This window comes from Ahaetulla prasina, chromosome 7, assembly GCF_028640845.1.
Source record: "Ahaetulla prasina isolate Xishuangbanna chromosome 7, ASM2864084v1, whole genome shotgun sequence".
NCBI lineage: Eukaryota > Metazoa > Chordata > Lepidosauria > Squamata > Colubridae > Ahaetulla > Ahaetulla prasina.
Genome location: NC_080545.1, coordinates 6,349,746 through 6,366,135, shown reverse-complemented (window position 1 = coordinate 6,366,135; position 16,390 = coordinate 6,349,746). Strand labels below are relative to the sequence as shown.

Genomic DNA, 16,390 nt, shown 5'->3' with positions numbered 1-16,390 from the left:
AAGGCCAGACAAGGAATAAGGATCGAGGAGAGATTCAATTTAGAAATAAGGAGAAATTTCCTGACAGTGAGAACAATCAACCAGTGGAACAGAAGTTGCCTTTGGAAGTTGTGGGAGCTTCATCACTTGAGGCTTTCAAGAAGAGATTGGACTGCCATTTCTCAGAAATGGGGTAGGGTCTCCTGCTTGGGATAGATGACCTACAAGATCCCTTCCAACTCTGTTAATCTGTTAATCTGTTAACCATCACCTATCTCCCACACCAGCCATTGCCGAAACAAGTGCCCGGAAGTGGAACACCCATTCCATGATTCAAAGATGGAAACCAAATTGCGATCATTTTCACAACGCAGGCCAATCTGTTTGGATTCCTTTAGCGGATGACAAAGCACAAGTGAGCCACCCCAATGATCGAAGAATTAGGTGGGTCTATCTCTCGAAAGAATTCACAGATGGCCAACGCCAGCCAAATTGCTTTAAATGAAACTTTGGACATTACAACCTTCTACCCATTGTTTTTGCAACAGCAATATATTGAAGAGGGCGAAATGACTACCAAGCATTGAGGACACACATTGAGCAAATCATCTACTAGCTTCTTTAGAAGAATGCTCCATGGGCACCATTTTTTTATTCCACTTCGAAGCTTGTTATTCCTGTTTCACTGCTGAACTGAGCTAAAAGATCCCATACGAAATATGCTATGGGAGAGATAGAGCAATAAAAATTAAAATGGCAAGAAACACTATCTGGAAAAAAGATCATAAAAATCCGCGTGTTAAACCTGTCATGCACTGCTGGCATTTGGAAGACAAGTTCCAAAGGACCAAAGGAATTTAGGAAATCACTTACTTGTGATTAGGAAAATATTTCTTCAGGGTCCAACACACAAAGACACACACATACACCCCAATGCCCTATATGTATCAGTGTGCGGTGTGAAGAATATTATGGAAGGCCGTAAATCGTTAATTGTCCTGCATCGCTTCTGCACTGGAGACACATTCTTTGTGTGTCAAATCATGCTTGACCAATAAGGAATATTCTATTCTATTCTACTCTACTCTACTCTCCAATCCGCTCCACTATCTTCACATTAAATCTATTCCATTCCATTCCATTCCATTCCATTCCATTCCATTCCATTCCATTCCATTCCATTCCATTCTATTCTATTCTATTCTATTCTATTCTATTCTATTCTATTCTATTCTATTCTATTCTATTCTTCTTCATTCCATGCCATTCCATTCCATTATCTTCACACTAAATCTATTCCATTCCATTCCATTCCATTCCATTCCATTCCATTCCATTCCACTCCACTCCACTCCACTCCATTCCTCTATTCTATTCTATTCTATTCTATTCTATTCTATTCTATTCTATTCTATTCTATTCTATTCTATTCTATTCTATTCTATTCTATTCTATTCTATTCTTCTTCATTCCATGCCATTCCATTCCACTATCTTCACATTAATTCTATTCCATTCCATTCCATTCCATTCCATTCCATTCCATTATTCTATTCTATTCTATTCTATTCTATTCTATTCTATTCTATTCTATTCTATTCTATTCTATTCTATTCCATCCCATTCCATCCCATTATTCTATTCTATTCTATTCTATTCTATTCTATTCTATTCTATTCTATTCTATTCTATTCTATTCTATTCTATTCCACTATCTTCACATTAAATCCATTGGTGACACCATAATATATTAAAAAAAACACAGATATTTGGAAGAATGCTACACTGCTTGTTCTGCAACCTACGTGGTATGGGCACTGCAATACAGGAAGAGCTAGTACCCTTCTTCCAAAAATATTTGATCCCACCCTTTCTGGATATGTTCAGGAGAGAAGCATTTACTATTATTCTCTCTTTTCGATCGGATCTATGGCGTCTTTTTTTTCAAAGTCGGAAGGCAGTAGTGGATATTACTATGCCCAAGACGAGGTAAAGAAATGAGAAACGAGGCTCTGATTATAGAAGGAAAAGTATCTGGAGATAGATGTCCACGGAGATTCTCAATCATCCACATCAAGGTGGTCAGAACTGAAGAAGCTTCTTGGATGAGAAGCAAAACATTTTCAAATCCCTTGGACACAGGATCAGAATTCAGACGCTTGGCAAATGACTCATACTTATGACGTTTGTAGTCATTTGATCCCCTTCTGCGACCTTCTGATAAGCAAAGTCAACGGGGAGCCGACTTAAAAACTGTGTTATGAACTTAACAACTGTGGTGATTCCCTTAGCAACAAGAAAGCTCATAAAAATGGGGGCAAAATTCACCTAACCAAAGTCTCAGCTCAGCAACAATAATTGTGAGCTCAATTGAGGTCATAAAAAAGAGGCCCTGCATTTCCACACACTACGGTATAACTATTATTTCACGATTCCACAGCACCCATTCAAATGGAAATTAAATCAAACTTTCACTCAGCATCTGAAACAGGCTTTGGAGACCGGCTACCTTGATAGACTCCGTTTAGGGGAAAATGTATTTTTTTGCAACGTACAGTAGTGGCCAAAATTGTGGAAACCTTTTGGGAAAAGTGTATTTTTGAGGTTTAGCAATAGCAATAACAGTTAGAGTTATATACCGCTTCATGGTGCTTTACAGCCCTCTCTAAGCGGTTTACAGAGTAAGCCTATTGTCCCCAACAATCTGGGTCCTCATTTTACTGACCTCGGAAGGATGGAAGGAAGGCTGAGTCAACCTTGAGCCTAGTGAGATTCGATCTGCTAAACTGCTGGCAGCCGGGGATCAGCAGAAGTAGCCTGCAGTACTGCACTCTAACCATTGCACCACCCTGGTTTGATGGCTAATAACACCACTTGGTTGTTGTTTTTTTTGGCGGGGGGGGGGGGGAGTTTCAAGATAATCCTATTCCACTGCTGGAATGGCCTAGGATTAGCCCAGACCTTCACCCAATTGAAAATCTATGGAGCCGACTAAAGAAACATGTTAGTCAGAAGCTACCCAGCAATAAAACCCAGTTATAGAGGCCATCATTGGTTTCACATTATAACAGCTGCAGAACTGAAAAACCTGGTTCACTCCATGGGAAGATACATTGTAAGACTATAATTCATGCTAAAGGTTACCCAACTAAGTATTAACTGACATGGTGATAATTTTTGTATATCTCGTTTTTTTCTACGTCTGTCACTTTTTATTCTGTAACTGCTATTCTAATAGCAAATCCTTCCTAAAAGTTATTGCATTACATTCTCGATTAAATTATCTTTCCATTGATATATAATTTTATGGTACTACTCCTCCCCAAAAAGTGGTGTTCTTAACTAGTTTTAGAAAATACACTTTTCCCAAAAAGTTTCCACAATTTTGACCACTACTGTAGTGTACAAGCGAGAACTCAATATTGGTGGCAGACGGAATGTGGAAATGAGATCTCCAATTAGATTTGTGACAAGCGGCGATTCCATCTTCTTCCTGCTTCAATCTGCGTGCCATAAAATATCCATAATCGTGTTGATTCGAAGAAGCTTTTGAATATGCATTTTCTCTGAGGATACCTCAGCTGTTTGAGATGTGTTTATTGAACCAGTAGCCCCGTGTGGAAAAAAAAATTGAATTCTGTACACCTGAGCAATGTATGGATATTAAGAAGCTGGTGTCACCTTGAGGCGTATCAAATGCAGGTAGGTTGAGCCTTCTAGCCTACATCCTTCTTCTTGCAAAATCTACACAGAAGGATAGAATGTGGAAACATGACCAGTTTTGGTCACCATATTATAAAAAAATATGTTGAGACTCTGGAAAGATTGCAGATGTTTAGGAGACTGGAGGCTAAATATATATGTAAAGAACCGTTGCAGAAATTGGGTATGTCTAGTTCAGGGGTAGTCAACCTTTTTATACCTAGCACCCAATTTTGTATCTCTGTTAGTAGTAAAATTTTCTAACCGCCCACCGGTTCCACAGTAATGCGCTGTGTATCATCGTCTGCGTATGCCTCTCGTGCATCGTGGATTGGGTTTGGGGGGGGCGCCGGCTACCCACTCTGATTGTCTGTTACAGCTGGGTGGTGTGGGGGGAGATGCGCGAGCTATTCTGGGATGAGGCTCTTTTGTTTGCGGCCGCACTATAGCGCCATTTAGTTTCACTTACGTAACGTGAACTAAACTTATGCGTGGACGATACAAATAGTATATTTTCAGAAATTTAAATTGTCACGGGGAATTTTATGAAAACCTAATGAAAACGTTTTTAAATAATGCTATGAATTTTTTAAAAATCAATTAAATTAAAAAAAAAGGAAAGTGCTTCAATATCGGACAAAACCCCCACCGCCCACCATGAAAGCTGGAACGCCCACTAGTGGGTGGTAGGGACCAGGTTGACTACCATTGGTCTAGTTTAATGACAAGAAGGACTAGAGGTGACATAATAGCAGTCTTCCAATATCTAAGGAGCTCCAAAAAGAAGAAAGGGTCAAGCTATTCTCCAAAGCACCAGAAGACAAGACAAGAAACAATGGATGGGAACTTAAACAAGGAGAGAAGCAACCTGGAATTAAGGAGAAACTTCCTAACAGTGAGGACAATTAACCAGTGGAAGGACTTGTCTTCAGAAGTTGTGGGTGCTCCAACAATGGAGGCTTTTAAGAAGAGACTAGACAGTCACTTCTCTGGAATGGTATAGGGCACAGGTGTCAAACTCACCGCATCACGTTGACGTCACGTGATGTTTCATGACATTTTCCTATTCGTGGAGCTGGGGTGGGCGTGGCTTGTGCATGACGCATCCTGTTGTGTCTCGCCTGCTCCCCCTGCCGCAGCCGGGCCCCTCTTATCTCCTGCCGGACGCTGATAGTTCGGAAGAATGTCCTGGCATGCCTCCAGCCCCCAGTCCTGACACCATGCCCGGACAGGCCGAGCAAGATGAAGGGCCTGACGTGCCTTCAGCCCCCAGTCCTGGCACCATGCCCAGGCAAACGGAGCAACTAAACCCCTCCCCCACAGCATGTGAGCCTGAAGAATGTGAAGCCAGTCATGAGCTAAGATTACCAACAGCTGGAGGCTGGAGAGATCCTCGCTTCCGGAGAGTTGAGAGGCAACGTCAGCAAAAGGAAGGGAGGGGCAGGCCTGGATAAGTGCTGAGTCATGGAGCCACACCCCATGGCCTATATAAAGGATCTGCTTTCTGGCATTCTCTGAGTCAGGCAAAGTCTAACATATCTTGCTGAAGTCACTTCCTGGTCTCCTGCCTGCCTTGAGAACTCTGATAGGACTTTGGCAGAGCTGCAGAGGCACGCTTGATACGGACTTCCCCGACCCGGCCGTCAGCGGAGGAGTGGGACACGACACATCCGGCCAGTGGGCTGTCAGTTTGACACCCCTGGTGTAGGGTCTCCTGCTTGAGCAGGAGATTGGGCTAGAAGACCTCAAAGATGCCTTCCAACTCCATCATTCTGTTCTATAATGTATCATATAATCTATAGCAGATTTTGTTATTATATTAATGGGAGATGGTTTTTCTTTAAAAGAACAGAATTTTGCGTACAATCATCCACCAAACGGGAAACACACCGATGTATGCCATATTCTTATTGCATATCCTATATGCAATATCTTATCCTATATCAGATGTTTCAGATATACTTGTAGAGACGGTCAGCTGCAACTTGTCTGCTTTGGGTTGATGGTCTTGTGCCTAGACTCCAGAAAAGTTAAGTGATACAAGCAAGAAACTTTGCTTGTAAAATATTGGAACTAAAATTCTACAGAACTAAAATTCTACAGAGGAATGATTGAATCTGTCATTTGCACCTCTATAACTGTCTGGTTCAGTTCTGCAACCCAACAAGAAAAACACAGACTTCAGAGGATCATTAGAACTGCAGAAAAAATAATTGCTACCAACCTGCCTTCCATTGAGGACCTGTATGCTGCACGAGTCAAAAAGAGGGCCGTGAAAATATTTACAGATCCCTCACATCCTGGACATAAACTGCTTCAACTCCTACCCTCAAAACGACGCTACAAAGCACTGCACACCAGAACAACTAGACACAAGAAGAGTTTTTTCCCGAAGGCCATCACTCTGCTAAACAAATAATTCCATCAACACTGTCAGACTATTTACTAAATCTGCACTACTATTAATCTTCTCATCATTCCCATCACCAATCTCTTTCCACTTATGACTGTATGACTGTAACTTTGTTGCTGGCAATCCTTATGATTTATATTGATATATTGACCATCATTTGTGTTGTAAATATTGTACCTTGATGAACGTATCTTGTCCTTTTATGTACACTGAGAGCATATGCACCAAGAGAAATTCCTTGTATGTCCAATCACACTTGGCCAATAAAAAATAAAAAAAAATTCTATTCTATTCTATGTATGTATGTATGTATCATTACTGCCCAGCTCCACTGACATTCCAGAGATTGAAAGCAATCCCAAAATCACAACCAATTTTTTTTCCAGAAAGGGTTTGGAAGACCCTCCTGGATGTTGAAAAGTGGAAGGAAGACCTGATAGGAATTAAGAAGAGTGTAGTATTTTTTAAAAGGCTGAAAGGGAATTATATTTTCCTGCCTTGTTTTGCAATATCGGTCCTGACTGGACATCTCATGATGCATTAGTTTCTGCATATAAAATGACCATGTAAATACTCCCAGTAAAATAAGATCAGTGATGGATGTGATATTTTCAAACATCTAATAAGCTACCACAGAGATCACAGAAATATATCACCGGAGGTTTGGAGGAGAAATTGGGCCTCAATTTGTTTGGAATGGTATAAAGCAGGAATGAAATGCTCTCGGTTTGGACCGGATCGCCCAATCCAGTAGCAACGGCGGCTGGTGGTTCGGAAAACCAGTGGCAAAAATCCCTGCCCCCCCATGTCCAGCTGAGCTGCACGCTCATCAGCTTTTTTTAACTTTTAAAAGCATTTTTCCTTCAGCCGAAAAAATGCTTTTAAAAGTTAAAAAAAAAAGCCTCTGATGATCGCTTGGCTCAGTTGGGAGCATCAGAGGCTTTTACAAGCATTTTTTCTACAATCTTTTCAGCCGAAGAGGTTGTAGAAAAAATGCTTTAAAAGGCTCCTCTGACAATCCCAACTGAGTTGCCTGATCGTTAGTGGCTTTTTTTTTCTTTTAAAGGCAAAAAAAAAAAAAAAAGATGCTTTTAAAAGTAAAAAAAACCTCTGATGATCGCTTGGCTCAGTTGGGAGCATCAGAGGCTTTAAAAGCATTTTTTTTACAATCTCTTCGGCCGAAGAGGTTGTAGAAAAAAATGCTTTTAAAAGTAAAAAAAAAAAGTTGGCCACTCCCATCCAGTCACATTACCCCTCCCCTCACCAAGCCACGCCCACAGAACCGGTAGTAACAAATTTTACATTTCACCACTAGTATAAAGCAGGAGTGTCAAACTCAAGGCCCGCGAACTGGATCTGGTCCTCGGGGCAGCCCTGGAAACAGCGAAGAACCGGCCCACTGGGCTTCTGCCAGCGAAAATGGAGTTCAGGAGCGCCGCTCCATTTCCTCTGGCAGAACACTTGGGCCCTCATAGGCGCCCCCAACACGAGTGACATCAAGCTCCCCCCCCCACACACACACTGCCCCCTCTTAAGGTCGAACACAACCCCGATGCTGCCCTCAATAAAATTGAGTTTGACACCCCTGGTATAAAGTCTCCTGTTTGAGCAGGGGGTTAGACTAGAAGATCTCCGAGGTACCCTTCCAACCCTGTTATTCTGTTTTCTGAATCACAGCTACTGAAGGTAGGATCCAAATATATTGGGAGAAGATTGGGGGGGGGGTTTCGAGTGAATAACTATTTGAATTAACGATGTGTCACCAAGGAATTTCAAAAATATTCTGCGCTCGGAGATATTTATGTGGTAAACGAATGAGGATTTGTGAGAAAGTGTCCACTCCTCGATTATCAGGTTTGGACATTTGATCTTCACTTTTCAACGAATTCCATATCCTTACAAGTTGCCTCGATTAGTATTTTGAGACACAAACCGTGCTCGACTGAGAAAAAGCAAAGGATGAGGAAGGGGAAAAAAAATTTCTCTGGAGCAGTTAAATTGCCCAGGCTCGTGTGTCTTTCCTGCGCTGGTAAAATCCAAGGGGAAAAAAAGAAAAAAGAAAGGATAATTTATAATACATCCTCCCATCTGTGCGATTTCCATTATTGCAACGGCAGCGCTGCTCAATGGGCTAATCAGCTGGATTTTCGTAATGCGTTCAGCGAGAGGATAATAATAACCAAAACGAGCTTTGCAGATATAATAACACGATTCCGGCAGGATCATTATTATTATACCCCTTTAAGAAGAGATAACTTTCCCTTCCCCTCTTCCCCCCCCACCCGCCTTCCCTCCCTCTTCGTGTTTTTATTTTAAACCGGCTGCGTACTACTACGCTGGCAAGAGAGCTTCCCTTGACACAAAAACCCATCATCGCATTCCCCGCTCCAGCTGTGCACCATTGCCCCAGACGCTCTTGCGTGGCAGAGATTTTAAAGCTCAGGACCGCAGACTAAGATGGGAATGAAAAAAAAGCTTCCAAGCCCCCCCTCCTCCCCCAAAATCCCAACACTCGTCGTTATTCTTAGACTGGAATATTACAGACTCGGGACTAGAAATAAATGCAAACTAGAGGCTCAAACCAGAGCAAATTTGCAGCCTCCCAGCTCCAGTTAAACTCTCCTTTCCCCCCCCGCCACACCTCTCTCTAAATATTTTCTCCTGTTAACAACTCAAAGACCCAGAAAACTTCCATCTCTCCTCCTCTCTAATACATAGACAGATAGATCTGTTCCTCCCCAGCAGCGATAAAAAGTTAATAGCCTACCATTTTCTTTGCACTCTTCAGGGGGTTTAGCCTTCTTCGCCAAGCGTGGATCCAGCCATGATGTAGTCTTTGTGTTGTGGCTGAAAAGAAAAGAGATCGCTCCGGTCAGACACATTGCCCATGGAATCACGTTGATCCCTTTCCATACCGGTTGAAAAGGAAGCAGGGGACGGGAAAAGGAGGAAGACGAAGGGGGAGAAGGCAGAAAGGTTAGCTCCACCAATTTGCAATCCATATCTTGATTTGCTTACTGGCTCTCAGTAGACCTGGAAGGAGGTGTAAAGCGTAATTGTGCGAGGCAAGCCTCTAATTTTGGCAGCCCCGGCGCCTTGTCCTCAACGCTGCTATTTTTATTAAACAGCCCTGCTGGAACGGTTGCCAAGCTAACCTCATTGTACATGCAGAACTCATCCAGGGCAAAAGGAATTTACAGCATTCTCCCACAAAAATAGGGGTGCAATCAAGAGACTTCTCTGTTCACTCGCTGGCTTTTGGGTGAACGGGCTCGGGTTTTGATGTGAAAGCAAACCACCTTGTACATATAATTTCTGAACAAACAGAGGGACGGACCGAGATGGAGAGTGTTGTGGTTACAGGTTCCTGTTTTCTTAAAGTCAATGATGAATGGCCCCCCCATTTAAGCCACATTCATCTCTTCTGTATTTTGCCCGGCTCTGTGGATAAAAGTATATAAAGGAACTGGGCATGGCTAGTCTAGCGAAGAGAAGGACGAGGGGAGACAGGATAGCAGTCTTCCAATATTTGAGGGGCTGCTGCAGAGAGGAACGGGGGTCAAACTATTTCCCAAAGGCGGCCAGACAAGGAATAATGGATAGAAACTGACCAAGGAGAGATTCAACCTGGAAATAAGGAGAAATTTCCTGACAGCGAGAATAATCAACCTGTGGAACAGAAGTTGCCTTCAGAAGTTGTGGAAGCTTCATCCCTGGAAGCTTTCAAGAAGAGACCGGACTGCCAACTGTCAGAAATGGTGTAGGGTCTGATTGGGAAGTTGGTTGGACTAGATGATCCACAAGGTCCCTTCCACCTCTGTTAATCTGTATCTATAGAATTATTTTGGTTTTTTCATTCTGGCCCATGCTGACGTTTGTAACTTAGAAAGGCCAAACCAGCCTTATTTGTCACTCCTGGCCTGTCTCCATAAGTATGACCCGGAGAAGCCCTCCTGAAGCCCAGTCATACCAGTCTTGCTTCATTGCAATAATAGCAGCCTACAAATGATGTAGGCTATTATTGTGGGGGCATGGTGGCCCAGCGGTTAAGACACTGGGCTGTCAACCAAAAGGTCGGCAGTTTGAGACCCGTGACTAGATGAGCTCTCGTTCCTTTCTCCAGCTCCTACCCAACTAGCATGTTGTGACCCAGACCCAAGTAGGTAGTAATAAACTTAGACCATGGAAAAACAAACTTTATTCGAACAGACTTTATTCGAGTCGTTCAACTCAAAGTAAAACAAATGCCTCCCAACACAAATTCCTCAGTTATCTCACAAACCTTAGTCCAATTAGGCAAACTGCCAAAGGCCCTTCCTGGCAAACGTCCAGAAGCCACAAAAACAAAGATGTAGACTAAGCAGAAGATGAAGCAGACAACGCAGCTGCAACGTTGTTTTCTGGCAAAGCTGAAAAACCGGTGCTGGTCTGTTTTAAGCCTTATGGGAGGGGCCAATCATCTCTTGGCCCTACTCCCGAGTCATCCAATCTGCTTGAGCTACCCTTGCCTTCTGGAGCTCTTCTCATGGGTGCATTAGGAACAGGCTCCTCCTGTTCCTCTGCCTCACTACTATCAGTCTCTGGAGGCTCTGGAGTCCCGCACCTCATTTCCTGATGGCCCTGGCCCCATCTCAGCCTCATCACTGTCCGACTCCATTGCCAGCTCCATAGGCTGCTGACGGACCACAACATAGGAAGGGCCTCTGTGGCTCAGACTGGTAAGACAGTCTGTTATTAACAGCAGCTGCTTGCAATTACTGCAGGTTCAAGCCCCACCAGGCCCAAGGTTGACTCAGCCTTCCATCCTTTATAAGGTAGGTAAAATGAGGACCCAGATTGTTGGGGGCAATAAGTTGACTTTGTATATAATATACAAATGGATGAAGACTATTGCTTGACATAGTGTAAGCGGCCCTGAGTCTTCAGAGAAGGGCGGGATATAAATGCAAAATTTTTAAAAAAAATTATGAAAATGCTTTTCAAGAAGAGACTGGACTGCCCTCTGTCAGAAATGGTGTAGGGTCTCCTGCTTGGGCGGGGGTGGGGGGCGTTGGACCAGGTGACCTAGAAGGTCCCTTCTGATAATCTATAATATCTCTAATCTATATTTTGCAGGTGTTGAAAGGAATCACAGTCCATCTGACTGAACCTAAAACAGAAATTCCCTCCACCCCGCTCTTGAATAACCGGCGAAACGAATTCTAGTTTCAGGCAAAACGATTCAACAGAGAGAGACAGCTTTCCAAATCAATTGATCACACAACAGCAACGTGTCAATAAAGTTACATGTGAAACCTTTTAGAAACACCCATCCCTCTTCACGCCCAGTGGATACTTTTACTACGTAGTGGATTGTAGTGTAGTTGTAGCGGATACAACTACTTTTAGAATTATAAACAGAAGTGGTATTCAGCTGGTTCGGACCGATTTGCCCAAACTGGTAGCGGAAATCACAGGTGGCCACACCCACCCGCCCTGGCTTAATGCCATTCTTTTTAGGCACGTTTTTGAGCCCGGGTGCATGCACAGAAGGCACGCATGAGCAAAGTGCCCGAGCAAAATGTCGGGTGCATGTGCGGAAGGCAGGCGCACGTGCAAATCAGATGCACGCACACACAAAGTGAGCGTATGTGCATGGCGAACTGATAGCAATGTAATGTGAAACCCACCGCTGATTATAAATGAGATGGAGAGATGTCTATTAGACCAGGGGTCTCCAATCTTGGCAACTTGACCTCTTGTGGACTTCAACTCCCAGAATTCCTCAGCCAGCACATGCTGGCTGAGGAATTCTGGGAGTTGAAGTTCACAAGTGGTCAAGTTGCCAAGATTGGAGACCCCTGTATTACACAATCCAAAGATGACATCAAGGAAGCACTTAACAAAATAACAGAGTTGGAAGTCTCTGGAGATTCTCAATCATCCAGGACATCCAGAAACTTCTTATCTAAGAAGGAGATCTGAAGAAGCTTCTTGGATAAGAAGTGCAACTTCTTCAAAGAAAAACCAGAAAGTCCAGTTGCCTCTTGAAAAAAAAACCCCACACTCCTTTGGGACAACAGAGTTGAAAGGCACTTTGGAGGTCTTCGGTCCAACCCCCTTCCCCAACCGCTCGAGCAGGAGACCTTACAAACAGCTGTCCAATCTGTTCTTGAAAACCTCCAGTGATGGAACATCCATAAATTCTGGAGGCAAGCCGTTCCACTGGTTGATTGTTTTTGCTGTCAAGAAATTTCTCCTTACTTCTAGATTGAATCTCTCCTTGATAAATCTCCATGTGTGACTTCTTGTCAATAGGTTGACCTCCACCTCTCTTGGACAGCCCTTCAAAGAGCAACAAAGATGATGAGGGGACCGGATGTAATGCAATAACTTGTACGAAGCATTTGCTATTAGAATAGCAGTCATAGGATAAAGAGGAAAAGTGAAACACGTAGAAAAAACGATATATACAAAAATGATCCCCATGTCAGTTAATACTTAGTTGGGTAACCTTTAGTATGAATTATGACCTTACAACGTATCTTCCCATGGAGTGAACCAAGTCTTTTAGTTCTGCAGCTGTTATCATGTAAAACCAAGATTGAAGGATGGCTTCTATTAACTGGGTTTTATTGCTGGATCGCTTCTGACTAACAAGTTTCTTTAGTATCAACAGTAGAAACCTTCAAATTTCTAGGTTCTATCATATCGCAAGATCTCAAATGGATAGCTAACATCAAAAACATCATTAAAAAAGGACAACAAAGAATGTTCTTTCTGCGCCAACTCAGTAAGCTCAAACTGCCCAAGGAGCTGCTGATTCAGTTCTACGGAGGAATTATTGAGTCTGTCATTTGCACCTCTATAACTGTCTGCTTCGGTTCTGCAACCCAACAAGAAAAACACAGACTTCAGAGGATCATTAGAACTGCAGAAAAAATAATTGCTACCAACCTGCCTTCCATTGAGGACCTGTATACTGCACGAATCAAGAAGAGGGCCGTGAAAATATTTACAGATCCCTCGCATCCTGGACATAAACTGTTTCAACTCCTACCCTCAAAACGACGCTATAGAGCACTGCACACCAGAACAACTAGACACAAGAACAGTTTTTTCCCGAAGGCCATCACTCTGCTAAACAAATAATTCCCTCAACACTGTCAGACTATTTACTGAATCTGCACTACTATTAATCTTCTCATCGTTCCCATCACCAATCTCTTTCCACTTATGACTGTATGACTATAACTTGTTGCTGGCAATCCTTATGATTTATATTGATATATTGACCATCAATTGTGTTGTAAATGTTGTACCTTGATGAACGTATCTTTTCTTTTATGTACACTGAGAGCATATGCATCAAGACAAATTCCTTGTGTGTCCAATCACACTTGGCCAATAAAATTCTATTCTATTCTATTCTATTCTAGTCAGCTCCATAGATGTTGTCCAAATATCGTCCTTCAAATTGGGCATAATGTGGTAAACTAAAAAGCTTAGAAGATGTTATGAATTTTGCTGTCCAAACATATGCAAGAAACACACTTTTCATTAGCGCAAAGCCCTCTCAAAGATAAAGTAGATACAGGTATGCGTTCCCAAGTTTTTGTCTAACACGGATCTTCCTGCTCTCTTCATACAACCGCTAAGCTCTTAGGTAACGGACATTTTGTTTATTAAACACAACCTCGGAGGCTACTCACTTGGAATTGTTCACGTAAGAATGAATTGAGAAAGTTTTTATTTCTCCGCCGTTTTGTTCACTAACCTAATCATTTGTCTAAGTCTTTTTTTTCTTCTTTTAATGAAGGGTGATGAACAATCAAACAGTCTGTCCAAAGTCCACGCACATGGGTACTATTGATTGCTTTTAATGCCAGAAGTGGTGTGACATTTTTAATGCCAGGCACAGAGGATGTCACAGGTTTTAATTCGGACTGGACATTCTCTGTTGACTTTGAAGTAGACTGATAGGTTGGAGTTTTTGTTGATTGCAGTTTTTAGTTCCTAAGACACTGAAACAGAAATGTGGGGGTCCTTGCGGCTCTCTGAGCTTGGTTGCTTTCTTGAAGAGGTTTCATTACCCAGCTAGGTAACATCATCAGTGCTAGAAGGGAGTGGGGTTTGTGCAGGGGTGGGCTTCAAAAACTTTAGCAAGGGGTTGCTGGGTGGGCGTGCCCATGGTGGGCATGGCCCAGGGGTGAAACCCAGCAGGTTCTAACAGGTTCTGGAGAACCGGTAGCGGAAATTTTAAGCAGTTCAGAGAACCGGCAAATACCACCTCTGGCTGGCCCCAGAGTGGGGCGGGAATGGGGATTTTGCAATATACTTCCCCCTGGAGTGGGGTGCGAATGGACATTTTGCAGTATCCTTTCCCTGCCATAAAGGGATGCGGTGGCTCAGGGGCTAGGACATTGAGCTTGTCGATCGAAAGGTCGGCAGCTCGGCGGTTCAAATCCCTAGTGCTGCCGTGTAACGGGGTGACTTGTGACTTGTCCCAGCTTCCCGTGACTTGTCCCAGCTTCTGCCAACCTAGCAGTTTCGAAAGCACGTAAAAATGCAAGTAGAAAAAATAGGGACCACCTTTGGTGGGAAGGGAACAGTGTTCCGGGCGCCTTTGGCGTTGAGTCATGCCGGCCACACGACCACGGAGACATCTTCGGACAGCGTTGACTCTTCGGCTTTGAAATGGAGGTGAGCACCGCCCCCTAGAGTGGGCAACGACTAGCACGTATGTGCCAGGGGAACCTTTACCTTTCCCTTTCCCTGCCATGCCCACCTAGACACGCCCACCAAGCCAAACCATGCACACCAAGCCACGCCCACAGAACCGGTAGTAAAAAAATTTGGATTTCACCACTGGTGTAGCCTAGTCAGCCTCCTGTGTGGTGGTGGTGGTGGGGGGCTTTTTTGCCATTTCCAGGCTCCAGAGGCTTTCCTTGAGCCTCCAGGAGGGTGAAAACAGCTTTCCCAGGCTCTTGAGGCCAAAAATGGGCCCGTTTCTGGTCTTCTTGAACTTCCGGTAGGCCCGTTTTTTTGGCCTCCCTGAGCTTCTACATGTGACCTGCACTTACGCCTCGAGCGGGGTGGGCGAGGCCAGCCAGGAGTGGGATTTGGGGGTTCTCCGAACTGCATAGAATCTTAGCTAGAGGTTCTCCCGAAACCCTGCGAACCCCCAGCAGCCCCACCCCTCGGTATGTGGAGTGGAAGAGAAGCGGGAGAGGAGCAGAAGGACTGTGGGGTCCTTGGTGCTCTCTAAGCTTAGTTGTTTTCTCCAAGATGTTTCATTACCCAACTAGGTAGTAACACGTTCACTGCTACCACAACAATACACGAGCATACAATAGATACAAAACTGAAGGTAAACCGCTCCAGACTCGATTGCAGAAAATATGACTTCAGTAACAGAGTGGTTAATGCCCTGAATGCACTACCTGACTCTGTGGTTTCTTCCCCAAACCTTTAACCTTAAGACTGTCCACTGTCAACCTCACCTCATTCCTAAGAGGTCTGTAACATGTAACATGTCTGTAATATGCACACCAGCGTGCCTTTCGTCCCTGTCCTAATATTCCTTTTTACTTACTCTTTTCATGTATCCAAATTAGGTTTATACTTTTACCTGTTCTCTTTTATATGATTGACAAAATAAATAAATAAATAAAAAATAAAATAAATAAATAGAAAAATACCCAACAGCCAAACTTCTGAATTTGAAAATGTAAAAAAATATATATGGTTTTACAAGTAGATAGATAGATAGATCTGGCTGAGCGCCAAAGAATGGAGGCCTTTGAACTCTGGTGCTGGAGAAGACCCCTGTGAGACCCTTGGGCTGCAAGGTGAACAAACAAGTCAGTCCTAGAGGAGATCAACCCTGACTGCTCTTTAGAAGGCCAGATCCTGAAGAGGAAACTGAAATACTTTGGCCACCTAATGAGAAAGAAGGACTCATTGGAGAAGAGCCTAATGCTGGGAAAGATTGAGGGCAAAAGAAGAAGGGGACGGCAGAGAATGAGGTGGCTGGATAGAGTCACTGAAGCAGTCGGCATGAACTTAAATGGACTCCGGGGGATGGTAGAGGACAGGAAGGCCTGGAAGATAGTTGTCCATGGGGTCACAATGGGTCAGACACGGCTTCGCAACTAACAACAACAACAACAACAACAACAACAAGATAGATAGATAGATAGATAGATAGATAGATAGATAGATAGATAGATGATAGATAGATAGATAGATAGATAGATAGATAGATAGATAGATAGATAGAAAAATGGCGTGGTTGAATGACTCCATCCTCCCTCCC

General features: G+C 43.4%; 1 protein-coding gene across 13 annotated transcripts in view; it reads right to left on the bottom strand.

Annotated features, from left to right (window-relative positions):
* MAGI2 (membrane associated guanylate kinase, WW and PDZ domain containing 2) overlaps positions 1-16,390 on the bottom strand; it is a 755,967-nt gene that overhangs the window by 233,988 nt on the left and 505,589 nt on the right. For all 13 annotated transcript variants that reach the window (XM_058190302.1, XM_058190300.1, XM_058190301.1 and 10 more), the window contains one exon: positions 8,861-8,940. In XM_058190302.1, the coding sequence (XP_058046285.1) occupies positions 8,861-8,940 (80 nt within the window). The remainder of the gene's footprint in view (positions 1-8,860; positions 8,941-16,390) is intronic.